The sequence below is a fragment of the Mastigoproctus giganteus genome, chromosome 4 (genome assembly GCF_048544385.1).
Source record: "Mastigoproctus giganteus isolate SK-2022 chromosome 4, ASM4854438v1, whole genome shotgun sequence".
In the NCBI taxonomy this organism is placed as follows: Eukaryota; Metazoa; Arthropoda; class Arachnida; order Uropygi; family Thelyphonidae; genus Mastigoproctus; species Mastigoproctus giganteus.
Genome location: NC_143578.1, coordinates 197411733 through 197432392, shown reverse-complemented (window position 1 = coordinate 197432392; position 20660 = coordinate 197411733). Strand labels below are relative to the sequence as shown.

General features: G+C 36.1%; 1 protein-coding gene across 2 annotated transcripts in view; it reads left to right on the top strand.

Moving 5' to 3' along the window:
- The window catches only part of LOC150087311 (casein kinase II subunit beta-like), a 98984-nt gene that overhangs the window by 57256 nt on the left and 21068 nt on the right, over nt 1-20660 (top strand). The window contains exons 4-6 of one of the 2 annotated variants that reach the window (XM_090371979.1): nt 2774-2889; nt 7398-7473; nt 17451-17640. In XM_090371979.1, the coding sequence (XP_090228105.1) occupies nt 2774-2889; nt 7398-7473; nt 17451-17640 (382 nt within the window). The remainder of the gene's footprint in view (nt 1-2773; nt 2890-7397; nt 7474-17450; nt 17641-20660) is intronic. The other variant, XM_090371980.1, reaches the window with a different exon arrangement.

Below are 20660 nucleotides of genomic sequence, written 5' to 3'. Positions count from 1 at the left end.
AACCATCCGCTGGCTAAAGGCAAATTTCTGCACATCTATTCTACATCTGTCTTTCCTCAATTTGAATTTATGCCCCCTTAGGTTCGTAATCTGAACAAGTGGAAGAATCCCATCAGAATTCAGTGTGCTCAACCTATTCAAGGCCTTATACACCTCAATCAGATCACCTCGCGGGGTGCCTAGTGTCCAGCCGCTGCAATTTGCAAAACTTAAACCTCTCTTGGTAAGAGCACATCTTCATTCCCCTCACCTATCTTGTTGCCCTTCTCTGTACACGCTCAAGAAAATCTATATTCTTCCTAAAATGAGGCCTCCAGACCTGTACACAGTACTAAAGGTGTGGCCTGACCATTGCCTTATACAGAGGGACAATCACCTCCTTTTCCCTGCTAGCAAAATTCCTGTATATCATTGAGAAAAACCCCATGACCTGCTCTGGCAGCCTGTCTGCATTGCTCAGAAAAATTCATATCTGACTGCACAATTACTACCAGGTCTTTTTCATTACATTGGTAATGAAAAAGACCTGGTAAAAAGATTGGTAATTACAGACTTGTTCACTTAACATCTATATCTATTCCAGGGAAAATAATGGAGTCACTGGTTAAAAAAGAAATGCAGGATCATCTGGACAGGAATGCAATTATAGTGCAGTACAGCAGATTTGTAAGAGGCGATCTTGTCTAACCAATCTGATAGGTTAGTATGATGCAGTGACAAGCAACTGGAGGCAAAAAATAATTTTGATATCATATACTTGTATTTCAGAAAGGCTTTTGATGCTGTTGCACATAAAAGACTGCTGTATAAACTGGAGAAATATGGCATGATACTGCTATGGATAAATGGGTGGTTAAGTGGAAGATGACAGAGAGTGTTTATCAATGGGCACTGCTATTCATGGACTAATGTTTTCAGTGCTGTGCCCATTCTTGTTTTCAATATTTATTAATGATATTGATGAAGATACATCAGGTTTTAATAAATTAATTAATAATTATTGAAATTTCAACATTAATAAATATTGAAAACAAGATATATCTTGTTTTCAATATTTATTAATGATATTGATGAATATAAATCAGGCTTAATGTGAAAGTTTGCAGATGATACAAAGGTTGGCAGGGTGGTTAACGACAGTAATCAGGGTTCTAGGAAAGTTGGGACAATGGGCTAAGAAATGACAGTTGAAGTATACATTGACAAATATACAATGAAATATACATTGACAAATATACAGTGAAATATACATTGACAAATGCAAGGTACTGAATATGGGTAACAGTGATCCCAGAGTAAATTTTCAACTTGTGGTACTACACTCAGGGTAGTGGGAAATGAAATAGACTTAGAGGTAATTGTGCAGTCAAATATGAAATTCTCTGAACAGTGCCAACATGCTGCCAGAACAGCTCATGGGGTTTTTTCAATGATATATAGAAGCTTTGCTAGCAGGAATAAGGAGGTAATTATCCCTTTTTACAAGGCCACAGTTAGGCCACATCTTAAGTATTGTATATAGATCTCGAGGTCTCACCTTATGAAGGATTTAGATCTGCTGGACCAGGTGCAGAGAGTGGCAACCAGATTAGTGAAGGGAACAAGAAGGGTGCTCTTATCTAGCAAGGCTTCAGTTCTGCAAATTGAACCTTCTGTAGACTAGGTACCTATGGGGTAATATGATTGAGGCATTTATGGCTTGGAATGGATTGAGTAAGCTGATTAAATGTCATTTTTCCTCTTGCTGGTACAACACACATGAGGAGGCACAAATGTAAGTTGTGGAAGAATGGTTGCAGGATAGCTGTGTGGGAGTTTGCCTTCAGCCAACAGATGTTTGATTGTTGGAACAGGCTTCCATTTGTTGCATAAATGGAAGCCTGCTTCCATTTGGTTTGCATAAATTTAAAGAAGAACTAGACAAATTCTTGGATGGTATGGATGGGAGACGTGTGTAGTGTTTTTTTGGGTTTTTTTGACTAATGCTATATAAGCTTGCATTCTTGCATCATTTTCCACTATTACTACTAATTCCACATTTGTTCTGGATGAATATAGTTTGTCTCTGGTAATTATCTGTCTCTGATAATAAAAATTTCATGGATAGACCTGAGGAATAATATTTTTACTCTGTACATTAGACCCAAAATCTTATGTCTGAAATAAAAAAATATGGCTAATACACTTAATGTTTTAATTATTTTATAATAAACCATAGTTTGTTATGCTCTGTTAAATTTATTAAAATTTTGGCATTATTCAATTGCAGTGTGTGAACTTTAAGCAGAACTTCATTTCAGAAAGCTCGTAGCTTGTAGTGAAGAAATTCTAACATAATTAAATTACCTAGTACTGTTTTCTTTTAAAATCAACAATCCAGGACTAGCTAACAACCGACAACAATCATTGGCACATTTGAACATTGTTTCCATTTTTCAGTACATAATCCAAACTTTGTCCCCAGGTTTCCAGAATGTAAGTGCCATTAATGTGATTTTAAAAATTACTCTGTATTAGTGGTGGATGGAATTAGTGGTCACCATGGAATTAGTGGACAGCATTTATTTTGAAATGTATTGAGCTTTTAATGTAATTTAATTTAATGTTACCTAAATTACAAATTTAAAAAAAAAATTATTATCTTGACATAGTGAAGTGTCTCACTAACTCTCTAGTACTGGCATTTTTACTTCCTTTCAACTCTCATATTATCAGTAGAGAAGTAATATTTTTTAATAATATTTTTCTCATATTTAAATGTAATTTTAAATAGATGATGACCTATGTGAGGATCCAACTCAAAACAATCTTATTGAACAGTCAGCTGAAATGTTATATGGTCTCATCCATGCAAGGTATATTCTGACTACCAGAGGTATTGAACAGATGGTAAGTTTTCCTTTTTTTTTGTGTGCTAATGATTTCTTTGTATGTGTTGTGATCAAAAAGTTTAGGAACCAATTTTGTATATGCTGAAACTACTGAGTAATTATTACATACAGTTATTAAATAAAATTATTAAATTTCTGTAAACTTAATAATTAAAAATCATTAAGTTTACAGAAAGCACAGTTCCCATTTTTTCATTAATATATTCTGTATTCTCTGTTGTATAAATACCTATTAGACAGTAGTAGCATATTATCAAGCACAAAACCTATTAAAATTATAAAGTTTGACCTCCATTTTATAAGTACAGCTTAAGCAGTATTATTTTTTTTTTTTAATTCTTTGTTTAAGTAACCTTTTCTTGTAATCTTATTTTGAAGCCATTGAGACTAAAAAAAATTGTACATTTCTAGGCTTTTGCAACAGTATTACAGAAATTCACTTTTCAATTGAAAGTTTCATGTGAACAGAGATTCGCAGATTTCATTTCTGTTTATATGAAATGTGCATTAGTAAAGGCATATGGTGCAAGAAAGCAAGCATATATAACATCAGCCAAAAAAAAAAAAATCCCATTTCGCATATCCATTTACTCTAAAAGTTTGTCCAGTTTTTCCTTGGATTTATTTAAGCTATCAACTTTCACGACAGATGCAAGTTTTTCCCAACAATCAAATACATGCTAGCTAAAGGCAAATTTCTGCATATCTATTCTACAACTGTCTTTCCTCAATTTGAATATGACTCCTCATGTTCGTAATTCTGAGCAAGAAGAATCCCATCAGCATTGAGCCTGCTCAACCCATTCAAGGCTGTATACACTTCATTCAGATCACTTCGCAGGTGCCTAGTCTCCAAACGCTGCAATTTGCAGAACTTAAGCCTTTATTGGTAAGAGGATCACTTCATTCCCCTCACCAATCTTGTTGTCCTTCTCTGCACTCGTTCTAGCAACTCAACATCCTTCCTAAAATGAATACTGCATACAGACCTGTACACAGTACTCAAAGCGTGGACCCACCATTGCCTTATACAAAGGGATAACATCACCGAGTGATCAGGAGCACGAGTGCAGTAGCACACGCTCTTTGAATGGACTGGGGTTTCAGCCTGTGACTGCTAAATATGATTAACATTTGTATTGATTGATTTATTGTAAACTCCACTGACCTGTTGGTCATGATGGAGTATAAAAAAACAAGACCATAATTCCTCCTTATCCCTACTTGCAAAATTCCTGCATATCATTGACAAGACCCCATGACCTACTCTGTCAGCTTGTCTACACTGTTCAGAAAACTTCATATCTGACTGCACAATTACCCCAAGTCTTTTTCATTCTCTACCACTCTGAGTGTAGTACCACACAGCTGGTACATTTCTCTGGAGTTACTTCTACCCATGTGCAGTACTTTGCATTTGTCAATGTTAAACTTAAGTTGCCACTTCTCAGCCCATCTGCCCAACTTTTCTAGATCCTGTTGTTGTAGCATACTGTCATTAACAACCCTAGTAATATTTGACAAGTGCTCCCAAAATATTCCAAAATGAGCATTTGCAAACTTTATGCAACAGTAGTGATAAACACAACAATTATGGCTGAAATTTTATCAGAAGTCCTCAATTTGCTTCAGTTTTATCATTGTAAATGGAAAACAAAATGAAAAGTTCACCAGGTGCAAACTAATATTTAGTTCAACTACCTCTGGCGCTGACAACAGCAGCACACCATCAGGGCATTGACAAGATCAATTTCTGAAGGTGATCAACTGATAGTTTGTGGTTCCAAACACAAATTATGGCTTCCTGAAGTTCACGAAGGGTCTTTGGTTTCTTTCTGGCAACTGCAGATTCCACACGATGCCAACAGTTCTCTCTAGGATTCAGGTCCAGGCTGTTTCCTGGCCAGTTAAGAGTAGTAATGGACCATTCTCCCAACCATTTTTTCACCTGTAACAAATGTAAACACATTGCAGAAATGAAGCTACAGTAACTACAGAAGTGCCTACTTACACTTTTTGCTCGATGACAAGAAGCAAAGTTGTCCTGAAATATGCAATTAGTTGGCAGGTTGAAGTGGTCTCTAATGGTTGGCAGCAATTTGCCTTCCAATATAGCCAGGTATCCATTGGCATTTATGGAACCTTTTATAAACTGCAGGTGACCTACTCCGTGATACGAAATGCACCCCATATCATTTGGCTGGTAGGGAATTTCACTGTGGATGGTATTCTTCACCACGTCTATGGCGAATCGTTTGTCTCCCATCACAGCCATGCAGGTTGAATTTCTTCTCATTCAAGAAAATGACAGACTTCCACTGCTCAGGTATCCATTTGGCATGCTTCTTACACCAAATTAATTGGGCCTTTTTCATTTTTTGTGTGAGGAGGGGCTTCTTCTTAGGATGATGGGCTACAGGTCCATTTTTGAAGAGGCATCTTCTGACTGTTACTACACTTGCTACCACTCCTGTATGTTCTTCCCATTCTCTTTTCAGCTCATTCGAAAGCTTTACAGTTTTTAAGGCATAAGTGCTTCAAAAAGCGGTCCTGTTTTTGCATACAGACTCGTTTGCCTCCAGTTCCTTTTTTCCTATCAGCAGAACCAGTATTCTTGTGTTTGGAAAGAAATCTCACTGTCAACTGGTTAAAAGACACTTTATAAGCATTATGATAGGACGAACATCCTTCCTCATGTAAAGCAACAATAGCATTCTTTTTTTCATGACGTCAACTGCACATAACTGGCCATCCTGACACAAGCAAGGAATGACTGTAACTCTTGCAGAGCGTGCTTATATAGTTAAAAGTAACAGCTGATGCAATATTTCGCCATCACCTACGAGTGTCAGTCTTATCTGATGCAATCTGTAAGAAATGTTGCTATATACTTACGTTATTCGGATGACAATTACAATTTTAAGGGGTGATGCACTTTCTTTGAACACCAGTGTATAAAATAAATTAAGGTGAATTAAAGTAGAAATAAAAATTAAAAAAAAAAAAAAATACAATAAATTAACACAGAATAAAATTCGTGTAGAAAATGCAAATAGAAGTTTCGTGAATATAATTTGGTAGAATTTGTAAGTAGAAATTTGGTATAATATGTGGAAAAAAAGTAGAATTTAGTGGAGTATGTAAATAGAATTTGTGCAAGCAAGTGGTATAAGGCTCGAGAGTGAATTGAAGATAGGGAAGGGATAATAGTGTATCTATTATCCTGAAACTTAACTGACTTATTAAATTCAACCTAGCATATATACACCGCCGAGCCAAACCATTATGACCACCTACCTAATATGATGTTGGTCCTCCACATGCAGCCAAAACAGCTCGTACCCAGTGCGAGGCTTGGACGCTACAAGGTTTCTAAATCCGTCTTGTGGTATCTGGTACCATCACGTAACCAGCAGATCCTTTAATTCCTCTAAGGTCCATTGAGACATCGCAGTTGCTGTTCCAACACAAACCATATATGCTTGATGGAATTGATGTCTGAGGAATTTGGAAGCCAGGTCAATACCTGGAAGTCTTCCTCATGTTCTGCGAACTAGTCTCGAACAATCCGGGTGGTGTGCCAGAGCTCATTATCCTGCTGAAAGCCAGCACCGCCAGAGGGGAAGACCGTTGCTATGAAAGGTTGTACCTCATCAGCAATGATGTTTAGGTAGGTGGTAGACATCAGAGTGCCTGGCACATGGATGACTGGACCCAGGGTATCCCAGCAAAACGTCGCCTAAAGCATATTGCCACCACCAGCTTTTTTTGTCCCACCCACGGTGCATCTAGGCACCATCACTTCCCCAGGTAAACGATGCACACGTATCCAGCCATCCATATGGTGCAACAGGACACATAATTCATCAGACCAGGTGACCATGGGAAATTGGAGTGGCCTGCGGCTATGCAGCCCCATTTTCAGCAGGGTTCGATGTACTGTGTGTTGTGACACATTACTCCCATCACCAGCATCCAGTTACCAGCAAGTTGCACCACAGTCACCTTTCTGTTGTCACATACCATCTGGGAGAGCCTTCGCTTACCTCAAGCATCGATGAGCCGTAGTTGTCCAACACCTCGCCAGCAGTTCGTGGGTTCCCCCTCCTCGGACCACTTTCGGTAGGTACTAACCAAGGCTGACCGTGAACATCCCACCAGCCATGCCATTTTGAATATGCTGTGACCTAGTCATCTGGGCATTACAATTTGGCCATTGTCAAACTCACTTAAATCCGCTGCCTTTCCCATCTGAAGAACAAGAGTAATACTGATTAACGGAGCTCAATATCAGGTGTTTTTTATACCATGTCCTGACCCACTCACATGCCGTAGTTCACCTGCAGTTGCTTCAATTTGCATAACAACTCGCTGGTCATAATGTTTTGCCTCATCAGTGTGTATATATACAGTATATACTTTTTGACTTTATTGCTGTGAACTTGTGTATTTTCTTGAACTTATATGATTTATGGAAACAATATTTATCTTATTCTTTATTTTCAGTTTGAAAAATACCAAGCTGGGGACTTTGGATATTGTCCCCGTGTCTACTGTGAAAGTCAACCACTGTTACCATTAGGTAATTTATGGTTTTCTATTATAATTGTGAAATATGTTTGAAAATATTTTTAATGATAACAGTGAACTGTTAAGTGAATTATTGAGCAACTCTACTTTATTTTGCACAAAAGCCTTTTACAAACTTTCTTGTTTTATTATCTGTTATCTTCCATTTTTAATTTGTTGGTCAGTTTCCTCTCCTTGATCACTTTTGATGTTAGATTACTCTAACTTCATAATTAATTCTGGAATAACTCAGTTTGATTTAGTTTTGATCTACTCTTTCACTGTCTTTTCTTTTTGTATATACTGAACATTGTTCATTAGTTTATAATCACTGGTGGCAGTGCAGTATACCAAACTTGAATTGAAAATCTTGCAGTGTTTTAACTAATATACCTTGATTATTCACCTCCACTTCATAATATCAATCTCCAGGTTATTCTCCATTTTCAGTTGGATTACCTGGTTAATTTTTAAGCTCACAAAACAGTTACCTTGTTTCTTACAGAAAGGAATATCACCTATTGTTGCTTATATTTAGTAATATGCAATTTTCAAGATCACATTCAGTTACCTTGTTTCTTATAGAAAGGAATATCACCTATTGTTGCTTATCTTTAGTAATATGCAATTTTCAAGATCACATTCATTCTGATGAGGTTTTTCTACTTCAAGCATCTGTAACCTTTCTTGGTTAGAGACACATGAAAAATAAGAAAAAAAAAAAACAAGATTTTATTGTACACAAAATTATTTTTGGGCAAATTATAGGGCAAATCTGACCTATTATAGATTACACTAAAGCAGTCAGAGAAGTTAGACTCTGGTATGTCTGTTTCTCAATGTCTGTGAGGAATATGGTATGAAAAATACTCTGTCAAATATTAAGCTTAAGGAGTTTTTGCTAGTGTATTATGTTGATGGAAGTGTTACAACAAATGATGATAGGCTTGTTTTTCTATTGTTTTACTTTATTTCAGTGTTTGCGATGCATACTATGCAGAGTAACTGTTTAAATTGTTACTTATGTGGAGTAGTACAAGTGGTCTTTAAAAAAGAATTTTTTGATTTAGCAGTCATTCAGCTATAACAGACGCCCCCACCCTCCCATTAGTCCATAAAATCAAGGGTTTACTGTAGTTCTTTTTTAGAAGTGTTACTTATTCAAAGTGCACCATGTAGGTAACCTCAAAACAAGTGCCACATACATGGGTAACTTCATTATTGCTTAGTATCACTTCAGTTCTACAATGTTGCCATTTCAAATTTATTGAACCTATTGAACCTGGTAACTGATTTTAAGAAGATTATTCATGAGCAACGTCAGCTACATGACTGTCTAGTCTTTAGAATTTTTTTTTATTTTATTTTATTTATTTATTTATTTTTGACTGATGCAGAAAAAGTTCTCTTCCTTATATCATTTTCCGTATTAATGCTAAAATAATTCTAATGCACTAAACTACAAGAATGACAGTTGGACAATTTTATAGAACAATGTTTCTCAACCTTTTCATTTCTGCAGCACTTTTAATGATGCTAAAATTTTGCAGAGCACACTTTATAAAGACTCCAAAATTTTGTGGCACACTACACATTACAGTCACTACTAAACTCATATATTCACAAACTCATATATTCACACCTTACAATCACTATTAAACTCGTATATTCACAAACAGGAAGTAATTTGGGTATATTTAATAATACACTTTGTTTTAAATGCTTTTAATATCTCTTTTCTGAACATACATCCAGTTGATATAGATGGACAGTGCACTGTTGAGTCAGTTTGGTGTGACATAAGCACTGTGAAAGTAAAAATAAGAGTAGAAGTGTGTTATAGGTCTAATGACTCGAATAAGTACAATGAACAATTGTACAGAGAAATAGAGTGGGCTAGTAAATCAGAATGTCTTATAATGGGGGATTTTAACTTCCCAGATATTGAAGTAACATCTTCAAAAACAAAGCAAACAGCATCTAGTAAACCGTTGCACACTAGTAAGACTTCAGCAGTAAAAATCGGTCTGCATTTGCCTTCAGGAGACCCATCTAACACCTCAATCTTCACCCACATTTCAAAACTATACACTTTTCCTGGGAGACAGAAATGATAACAGAGCTGCCAAAGGAGGAGTGGCAATTTTGGTGAATACTAATATACCAACCAAGCAAACAACATTAAAAACCAACTTAGAAGCAGTGGCAGTGAGAATAGCCATCAGAATTTCTATCACAATCTCATCCCTTTATCTTCCACCAAATATTCCTCTCTCCAGATCGGAATTAAACGATCTTACTATGCAGCTTCAACCTCCCTATTGCCTTATGGGAGATATGAATGCTCATCATCATCTGTGGGAATCTCACATGGACAGTAGAGGTAACTTAATCGAAACTTTCCTAGATGATCAACAACTGAATTTACTGAATACCAGATTTTGCACTTATATTAGTTTTGCTACAAGTATCACTTCTGCAATAGACTTAACAATATGTTCTCCATCAACCATTCTATACTGAGATCTTTATTCCAGTATAGAATGGTTCGTATTAGATGATCCTTACAACAGTGATCATTTTCCAATAGTATGTTCCATACAGACACAATCAACTCTTACAAAAGAAACTAGAACAGTATGGAATTTTAAAAAAGCTAATTGGAGTAAATATATGCAATTAATCAAGCTGGATAATAGTGAAATTATAGTATCCTTATAATACCGTGATAAATCTGACTAAAAAATGAATAGCAAATGCTTAGAAAACGGTACTCACCTTGTATAAATCTGCAATAAAATTTTTTGGTAGATGGTGGTTAAATTTAGGTTGAAAGAAGCATTAAATAGAACTAAGGCGGGGAATGGGATGAAAATATTTTAAACAGATTTTAAAATGAGCGCAAGTAAGTAGAAATGCAGATCTCCAATCCTTGGTTGTCATAAAGAGGTTAAAAGACGTAAATGAAAAATGAAAAAAAGAGAGAAGACCGGTGGTGCCAATATAGTCGTTACGATGGACTTTCGTGAGTAAACCGTCATCAGTTGGCAAATGGAAGAGAAGTGAGCGCATGTTGTATTTTAAAGTTTATCTAAACTCCCATGATGCTCTTTTTGACACGTGGGAACTTTAGCCGCGAGAGGTTCCAAGCCGGTGAAAGGTTGAAGGGAAGTTTAGCGTTAATAATGTTGAGATCAGAATGGTGTCAGTACCATTCAATCCCATCAATGATCTCAATAACTTAATATATCTCATAAAATGCCAACCGAACTGCGACACCTGTTACATCGGCAGCACAACCACCAAATTCGGTTCCTCCACAACTTCCAATACCCGCGCATACTACCACTTCAACAGTTTCAAGACAAGTCAATCCTGCACTGAGTTAACAACCCATGCTCAAACCCACAACCACACCCTCCTTGTTGACTCTGCCATCACTATTATTAAACTTAGATCGAGCTACAGTATTCTTCAATATGAAGCCCTCACCATCGAATGGTACCGACACCATTCTGATCTCAACATTATTAACGCTAAACTTCCCTTCAACCTTTCACCGGCTTGGAACCTCTCGCGGTTAAAGTTCCCACGTGTCAAAAAGAGCATCATGGGAGTTTAGATAAACTTTAAAATACAACACGCGCTCACTTCTCTTCCATTTGCCAACTGATGACGGTTTACTCACGAAAGTCCATCGTAACTACTATATTGGCACCACCGGTGTCTTCTCTCTTTTTTTCATTTTTCATTTACGTCTTTTAACCTCTTTATGACAACCAAGGATTGGAGATCTGCATTTCTACTTCCTTGCGCTCATTTTAAAATCTGTTTAAAATATTTTCATCCCATTCCCCGCCTTAGTTCTATTTAATGCTTCTTTCAACCTAAATTTAACCACCATCTATCAAAAAATTTTATTGCCGATTTATACAAGGTGAGTACCGTTTTCTAAGCATTTGCTATTCATTTTTTAGTCAAGCTGGATAAGCAATTAATAGAAACCTTGCCAATAGATGATGCTGTCATATATATCAATGATCAACTGCTAGAAGCTTCAAAAGCTACAATACCTCAAATAAGTAGGGCAAGGCAGGCACGGTACAACTCTTATTGGAATGCAGAATGTGTGATGGCAAAAACAAAACAAAATCTGCATGGAATAGATTCCGAAAATATCCAACTACCCTCAATTTGATTGCATATAAAAAAGCCAAAGCCGAAGCGAGGAGAATTCAGAAAAAGGAAAAGAAAAATTCTTGGATCATGTTTGCTTCCACACTTACTAGGAACTTGAGTCCCAGTTTGGTGTGGAAAAAAATTCGGATTTTAAGTGGAAGATATCCAAGCATACAATCTCCAATCTTCCATTGGAAAGGGCAGGACGTTTCTACAACAGACGAGATATCAGAAATTCTGGCTGAATCTTTTGCTTCTACATCAGCTGTTACAAGCTACAGCACTGACTTTCAAAAATATAAAGAGCAAGCTGAATTTCTCTACCAAGACATCTTATTCCTATAATCTACCATTCCTAAAAGAGGAATTACTTAAAACCATTACAAAATTGCCTAATAGCGCACCAGGTCCTGATGGCATTTATGATACAACACCTAAACTCTGATTGTCTGGATATCCTACTAGCTCTATATAATAGAATTTTTCGGAACAACCTGTATCCATCCATGTGGCGGCATGCAGTTTTCCTTGCATTTCCCAAACCCAGAAAAGATCCTTCCTATACATATAATTATCGCCCTATTTCACTGACCAGCCAGCTGCTTAGGGAAAATCCTTGAATGAATGGTGCACAATAGACTTACATGGTTGCTGGAAAAAGAGAATGTTTTATCACCCCACCAATTTGGATTTAGGAAAAATAGATCAACACTTGATCCATATGTCAAAGTTGAAACAAATAATAGAAACTCATTTATAAGAAAGCAGCATATGGTGATGGTAAATCTAGATCTTGAAAAAGCTTTTGACACAACATGGAGATTCAGAATCCTACGAGGTCTATTTCAGTTAGAATACAGAGGACAACTTACACAATTTATAGAAAAATTCCTTACTGACAGAAGATTTCAGGTACGATATAAAGGCTGTTTATCTACAATATATATACAACAGGAAGGGGTTCCCCAGGGCTCAGTATTAAGTGCAACCCTGTTTGCACTGCAGGTGAACAATATCACAAAGGTTATACTTCCTTCACTGGAAATATATACGTACACAGATGATCTTTCCATTTCATTTCAATCACAAACCATGAACACGATTGAACGAAAGCTCCAATTATCCATAAACAAAATAGAAGCATGGACTAAAAATAGTGGATATAGAATATCTGAGAAAAAATCAGCTTATACACTTCTGTAAAATGTGTGGTCTTCATCATGAACCGGACTTATACTTAAATAAAATTGCTCTACCTGTTGTTCAAAATTTCTCCTTCTTAGGCTTAACATTAGATAGAAAACTAAACTTTCATGAACATATACTAAGACTTTGAACTAGTTGCCTCTCAAAACTTAACATCTTGTGCACAGTATCTTCAATATCCTGGGGAGTCGACAGGTACACATTACTACAATTATATAAAACTTTGATTAGATCTCGTTTGGATTATGGATCTCCTGTATATGCTTCAGCAAGAAGGAGCATGTTACATCGCCTAGATATCGTTCACCGTAATGCTCTCCATATAGCTCCAGGAGCATTTAGAACTTCACCAATTTACAGCCTGTATGCATATGCATTGGAACCCCCGCTGCACCTTTGACTCAATTATCTACTGTGCATGTATGCGGCAAAAATATACAGCCATCACATCCAAATTGGTCCATTATTCATGATCCACTATGGACGAGTAATTATAATTGCAAGCCAAATGAAAATAAACCAGTAGGTCTGCATCTCAGACACTTAGCTCGCATTTGGGAAATACATTTTCAGCACATTTCTGCAGTAGATATAAACTCAGAACCTCCTTGAATGCCGACTGTGCCTTTGTCCATATCACATTTTACAAACAGGAATAAAAAAGAGATCTCTCCAATTGTCATACAGAAGCTCCACGCACTGCACTGCACACTTTTGAAAATAGAAACAATCAGATTTACATGGATCGAACAACTCAGTAGGTGCCGCAGTAGTTTTACCGGAATATACTATATCTGTCTGCTTGCCTCATGTTTGCAGTATTTTCACAGCAGAATTATATGCTATTAAACTAGCACTGGATGATATTACCAAGCACCAACTTCTACCTGCTCTAATCTATACTGACTTCCTTAGTGCAGTAGCAGCTCTACAGAATAGCAAATATTCCTCAAATTCCTTGATTTAGCATCTTAAAAAAACAACTCAGAGTTTTGCATAAAGCAAGAAAACAAATGTCTATCTGTTGGATTCCCAGCCATGTTGGAATCCCAGAAAATAATCATGCAGACCAAGCTGCAAAAAATCCAGATCTTAATATACAAGATAACTTTCAGTTTGTACCATTTACAGATTATAGGGATGTATTTAGTACCAAATATACTTCCATTTGGAAACAACTTTGGAGGGACCAACCATGCAATAAACTCTGCAGAATAAAAAAAGATCTATGTTCTTGGCATTCTAGCTCACGTACAAATAGACATGGTGCCTCCGTAGCCAGGTGGGCAGGAGCAGCAGTGCATAACACACGCTTCTTGATTAGACCGGGGTTCGAGCCCGTGACCACCAAATACAGAGGATGCGGAAAGATCAGGGAATGACCACCGCATATCCCCGGAGCAATATGGCCTTAGTTGCTAATGCTCCTAAAAACCAAATAACAAACAAACAAACAAACAAATAGACAGGAGGAAGTTATATTGACAAGACTGCACATTGGGTATACCTTCCTCACTCACAAACATTTACTTCTAAGAGAAGATCCCCCACTCTGCTCTGTCTGTCAGATACAACTTACAGTAAGGCACATCCTGATTGATTGTCCATCCTATTCAGCCATTCAAACCACATCCTTCCAATCATTAGCAAACTTGCAAGCTCCTCTAACCCTCTTTCATATACTTGGTGACAAAGAAAACCTAAGTAAGCACTTTATATATATTAAACATCTTGGAATAATAAATACACTTTGATATATCCATAAATCATTAAAATGAACATAGTGACTCTGACAGACACATATTGGCCATAGTTGCCCTTGTGCCGTGAAATTTGCATAACAACAACAATGACGAAAAAACAATAAAACCAATTTGCACTTTCCAGTTTATTGGGCTTTTCTGTTAGCACAATCTATTATAAATGGGTAGTAAACTCAATCTTATTGCATTTGTGATATAATACCGATAACTGGAATTCTGTGGGTTTTTACTTTACAGTATTATGGTGAAATGAGTTCCCCTTTCACTGAAACCTTCAATCATATAAAAAAACAAATTAATTTTCAGAATCTTCTTTACATTCCTATTTACTTATTACAATGGGGAAGGGAAAGGGACCAACAGAATGTACAAGTGCTGGCAGTGCTAGGAAACAAAACAAAATCGATTTAGAAATGAAGATGATTAATTAAGAAGTACAAAGCAGGACAAAGTTTGTCATCTATTGCATGGAATTAGGTCTCGCTGCTTCAACAGTGAATACTATTTTAAGGGAGAGTGCACGTATAAAAGAACATGTTAAAGGATCAAAGAATTTAAGATCAACACTGATCACAAAACAACGTTCAGGTGCTATATCGAAGACAGAAAAGCTATTAATAATATGGATGAAAAATCAGATTCAGAAGCAAGTGTCCTGCGTCCAATGGCCATTCAAGCGAAAACAGAAGTATTTATGTTGATATTAAGGATAAGTATGGTGAATCCCAAGCCAAGTTCATGGCCAGCAATGAGTGGTTTAATAGGTTCAAGCATCATGCTGGTTTTCAAAACATCAAAGTTTTTGTGGTGAAGTCACCAGTACCTGCAACTGCAGAGAAATTTTGTGATGTGTTGGAAAAAACCCCTTCTAAATCTCCACAGCCCTCAACTTCTGCAGTGGCATGCTTATCACCTGGAGAGTTAATTCTGGCAACGATGCTCAAAAGGTAAAACTTGCTGATGTGTTATGCCTGCCTCCTTTCTCTTTTTGTAATTTTATAATTTCGAAATTTTTGTAATTTTGTACACTTTTGTTATATTTCCTGCGCATGAGATACATAGAGTTCTGCGGAACGCAACCTTGCATAAGTCAGGGAGTGGCTGTATTACTTCCCCTGCATCAATTAAAACCTAGGCCTCTTTAAAATTTGGGTGCTTTACTGCATTTGATTTTCAATCGTGGAATTATTTTGTTCTCGCTGGAGATCAAGGCTGAGTACACAGTATTAAGGCTTGGATCTGTGTTCAACTTGGAGACAATTATCATTATGCACAATTCTGCCTAAGTTGATAATTATCTCTTAAATTTTATAGTATCACCCAGAACAACACCCACCTTTAACAGTCCTGCAGTATTGTACGGCATACAGCAAATGCAGCCAGTTCTACAGTTCTACTGCTGCGTTCAAATGCAGCCAGTACAAGGTGGTAGATGACTCTCATCAACCGGTGCAATACCACCACTTTGCTTATTGGAGGCTTGAAGTGGTGAAACCCATGTTTAGTCTCTAGAGCAAAGTTTCTGGCATCCCCCCCCCCCTACTTCTCTTTCAACCCATGCACGGTACTAAGTACTATAGGTTTTGATACCTTTCATGTTTGGGGTTTTCATAAAAAAGTTCTAGGAATTAACAGTGCATATAATAGTATTTAAATGGAAGTTTTACTTCCATACCTACCTGGCTATTCATAATTTGGAATAAGCTTACTAATAACGATCACCCACCAGATAATGAGAAGCCAGTAAGCTTTAAAACAGTTACCCTTGCTGCATTTCAGATTTTTAAATGTATTGCAGATCCACTTTTTCAAGTGATGCTGTACAATTTAAAAAGATATTAACAACTTAAGCAAAGCCATGGCTAATGCTATTTGTCTGTAAGTTGAACAAAAAGCCAAGCCTTAAATTTCAAGTACTCTGCCAGACTGGGAATAGAGTGATCCACATGATTAAAAATTGAAGACACTAAAACATGCAAAGTTTATAATTTCAACTACTGCATTTGAAATATATCCTTTCAATATTATGGTATTGAACTGGCCTTTCTCTGTCACTGTTGACATTACTTTCTTCCAGACAGCTGCTAACTGTGTAAAAATTACAAATCTAATTTACCATGGAATATTGTTTTCAACATCTTGGATGGTCCCCTCAAATTATGTCCCCTTAAAATGATACTTTTTCCAGAAGAGAGCAGTCAGGTTAGTTAATAATGTCTCTCTCGCAAATTCACTTCAATTTTAAAAATCACATCAGTTTCATTCGATTTCTGCTGCATGCCTTTTTCTTTGCTATTTCCATGCAAATTCAGTAGGCATTGTTCTACTGAATTTGCATCTGTAATTCTGCCTTTTTTTTCCTAATCACTTTTGAATACATCCATTACTTAGCCACAACATCCATTTATAGTTCATCTCTAAATTCATTGAACTAAATTTTCTTTTACTTCATTTATCCCTTCTATATGTTCTGTTACGTGTCTCCTTCAATTTACAATCTACAAGAATTCGAGTCCAATGTCATCAGATACCTGTGTATTCTCAATCCATAGACAGTACTAAAGTACTACAAGTTCAAGTAACTGTTCCTATGTGAGATTACCAAAAAAAAAAGGAAAAAAAAAGCCAACTGTGCATTTCTGGGCAGCAAGGTTTAGAACCAATGTGAAAAGCAGGGCTAGGTTCATCAAATGATAAAGTGCTGACTCACTGTAGGTAACGTGTAGTCTACAAAACATTTTCTGGAAATAATCAAAATGTGAATTGTGAAATATAGGCATATGTGCTAAGATATATTTATTTACAAACTGAATCTCTGTCTCTTTCCCCTCTCCCTGAACAGGGTTATCTGATGTCCCAGGACAAGGCCTAGTGAAATTATATTGCCCTAAATGTACAGATGTTTACCATCCACAGTACGCTCGCTTTCAGACTACAGATGGTGCTTATTTTGGTACAGGATTTCCCCACATGCTGTTTATGATACACCCAGAAGCAAGACCTAGAAGGCCACATACTCATTTCATACCTAGGTAAATATTTTGGTGTTCTCTATATTATATTAATAATACTTTTCATTTTCAGTACAGTAAATCCTCGATTTTAGACTTTGATTTAACAGATGAAAAATAAATTTTACTTGGCACCAGAGCACCACTTTATGGTCGTGGCAAATTATCTTCTGCTAATTATTTACTACATATAAAGTCGAAGTGAATAAAAGTATGTTTTTTATTGTTTAACTTTAATTCAGTGTTTCTAATACAGTAGACTCCCAATTATCTGGGTAGAATGGAAAAAATTTGCCTGGTAATCAAGACATCTGATAATCCACAAAATGAAAAAAAAAACTGATAAATGTGAGAAAAGTGTAAATTTATTTTCATAAATACAACCACTCCCTGACTTACATAAGGGTTGCATTTCGTAAAACTCTACGTGAGTCGGAATTTCCCTAAATGCTTATGCAGCACTTGCAACTATGCGCGCTGAGTTTGATTGAAGCAAAAAATAAATGTTTGATGAACATGTAAATAGAATTATTTATTAAATTTTTTTATCTTGTGCAGGAAAAATTGCGAAAGTGTACAAAATTACAAAAATAGAGAGGAGACAGGCATAATGTCAGCAAGTTTTACCATTTGAGCGTCGTTGCCAGAATTAACTCTCCAGCTGATAAGCATGCTGCTGCAGAAATTGAGGGCTATGAAGATTTAGAAGAAGTTTTTTCCAATACATCACGAAATTTCTCTGCAGCTGCACAATTGACACTGGCAACTTCACAACATACTTTAATGTTTTGGAAACCAGCGCGATGCTTGAACCTATAAAAACAACCACCCGTTGCTTGCCACGAACATTGCTTGGGGTTCGCCATACTTATCCTTAATATCTTCATAAATACTTGTTGATCTTAAATGCATTGATCCTTTAACATGTTCTTTTATATGCGCACTGTCCCTTAAATAGTATTCACTGTTGAAGCAGAAAGACCTAATTCCGTGCAAGAGATGACAAACTTTGTCCTGCTTCGTACTTCTTAATTAATCATCTTCATTTCTAAATCAATTTGTTTTGTTTCCTAGCACTTCCAGCACTTGCACTTCCCGTTGGTCCCTTTCCCTTCACCATTGTAATAAGTAAATAGGAATGAAGAGAAGATTCTGAAAATTATTTATATTTTTTATATGATTGAAGATTTCAGTGAAGGGGAACTCATTTCACCATAATACTGTAAAGTAAAAACCCACAGAATTCCAATTATCGGTATTATCGCAAATGAAATAAGATCGAGTTTACTAACCGTTTATAATAGATTGTTCTAACAGAAAAGCCCAATAAACTAGAAAGTGCAAATTGTTTTTATTGTTTTATGGTTGTGACCTCCAGAAATGTGTTTTAGAAAAATATCACAAAGGCGTTCAAAATTGATTATTATAATGGAACATATGATAATGATGAAAGTATATTGCAATTTATCATTTTAAAAAACCTTTTAGAGAGATAAATAGCTTAGTTATATAGCGAAAATTTTAACTTCTGATGTCTTGGAACAAATTACCAAAAAAAAACAATGTTTTATTGGGTTCGCTTTATGATATTTTCACGATACCTCCATTTATTCCTATTGGATGCAAAATACGTTTCCACGATTTTTTTAAGTTTGCACCAGCTGGCAAAAACTTACGTAAAGTAGAATTTCCCTAAGTTGAATATTACATAAGCCGGAGAGTGGCTGTACTAAAAATAGTATTCATATTTATAAACGTATACTAAACATGAGAAGATTTAACAAAAAATTTAATGTGAAGATATACATGAATAACGTCTATGCTGGGGGTACCCTCTGGCATTCAGGCTGTCACGAAAAGTGAAACATCTAACCACTGTTATATCTCCGAAACTAATAGACAGTAGTATAAACAATTTATACTTATTTTTTCGAGTATATAATGCCGTCGACGAATGCACAATAAAAAATTAGAAATTTTAATATTTAATATAATTTTTTTCGGAACAACTAAAAAGTTCACATTTTGGTCATTTGCTGTTGTGCCTTGGTTACTTTCACTCTCAATAACTTCTAAACTATAATAGATAGACATAAACAGTAAGCAACAAAATTGTTCATTAGGAAACTTAGTTTTTTACATCTATAAATAGTTTTGATGTAGTTCTTATGGTCTCCAAGTAATAGCAATGCAAAGTTGAAAGAGTTGAAAAATTCTAGCATTTTAAAGTTTGTTTTTTCAATATCTTGAAAACTCTAAGTGTTAGACAAGAACAGTAAGCAACAAAATTGTTGCCCTTTGAGAGCTCTACAAGGATATATAACTAGATTTCAAATCGTGTTTTTAGTTTTCGAGAGTTGAACAACTCGTTAAAGTAACTACTTTGTTCAGTTACTTCGCATTTGTCGAGCAGTGTGGTTGTGTTTCATTTAGTTAAGTTGTGACGATGCTGAAAGTTACATCAACTAAATGTGTTCAAAGATTTCGACAAAATCAAATCTAATGTTGAAAAGCAAGCACCAAAGTCAGCGGCGGAATGCAAGAGAGAGAGAGAGTCATCTAGATTCACATTTCTGTGAATCTACGCTGGGCTGTAGATTTTGGCATGCATTGTACTTGTTGCATGCAGTGACACATCAAGTACAACTCATGCGCCCAAAAAAACTCAATTGTATGCAACAAGTGCAGTGACACAACAAGTGGCATACAATTGAGCAACAAAATTGTTGCCCTTTGAGAGCTCTACAAGGATATATAACTAGATTTCAAATCGGGTTTTTAGTTTTCGAGAGTTGAACAACTTGTTAAAGGTGATTTCAACATTGACGTTAAGCAACCTGAAAATGCTGCATTCCTCGACTTCATGGAATGAACATTCAATCTTAAACTCGCATCAGATCCTACAATATCTACTATGTGTGATCAATCATGTATCGACTTGGTCTTCAATCGCAGTGTTAATAGTTTGAATTGTTTCAACTATGTATCCTACTTTAGTTTCCACAAATCTTTATTGTTGATTGTGAATGAAAATACCAAAT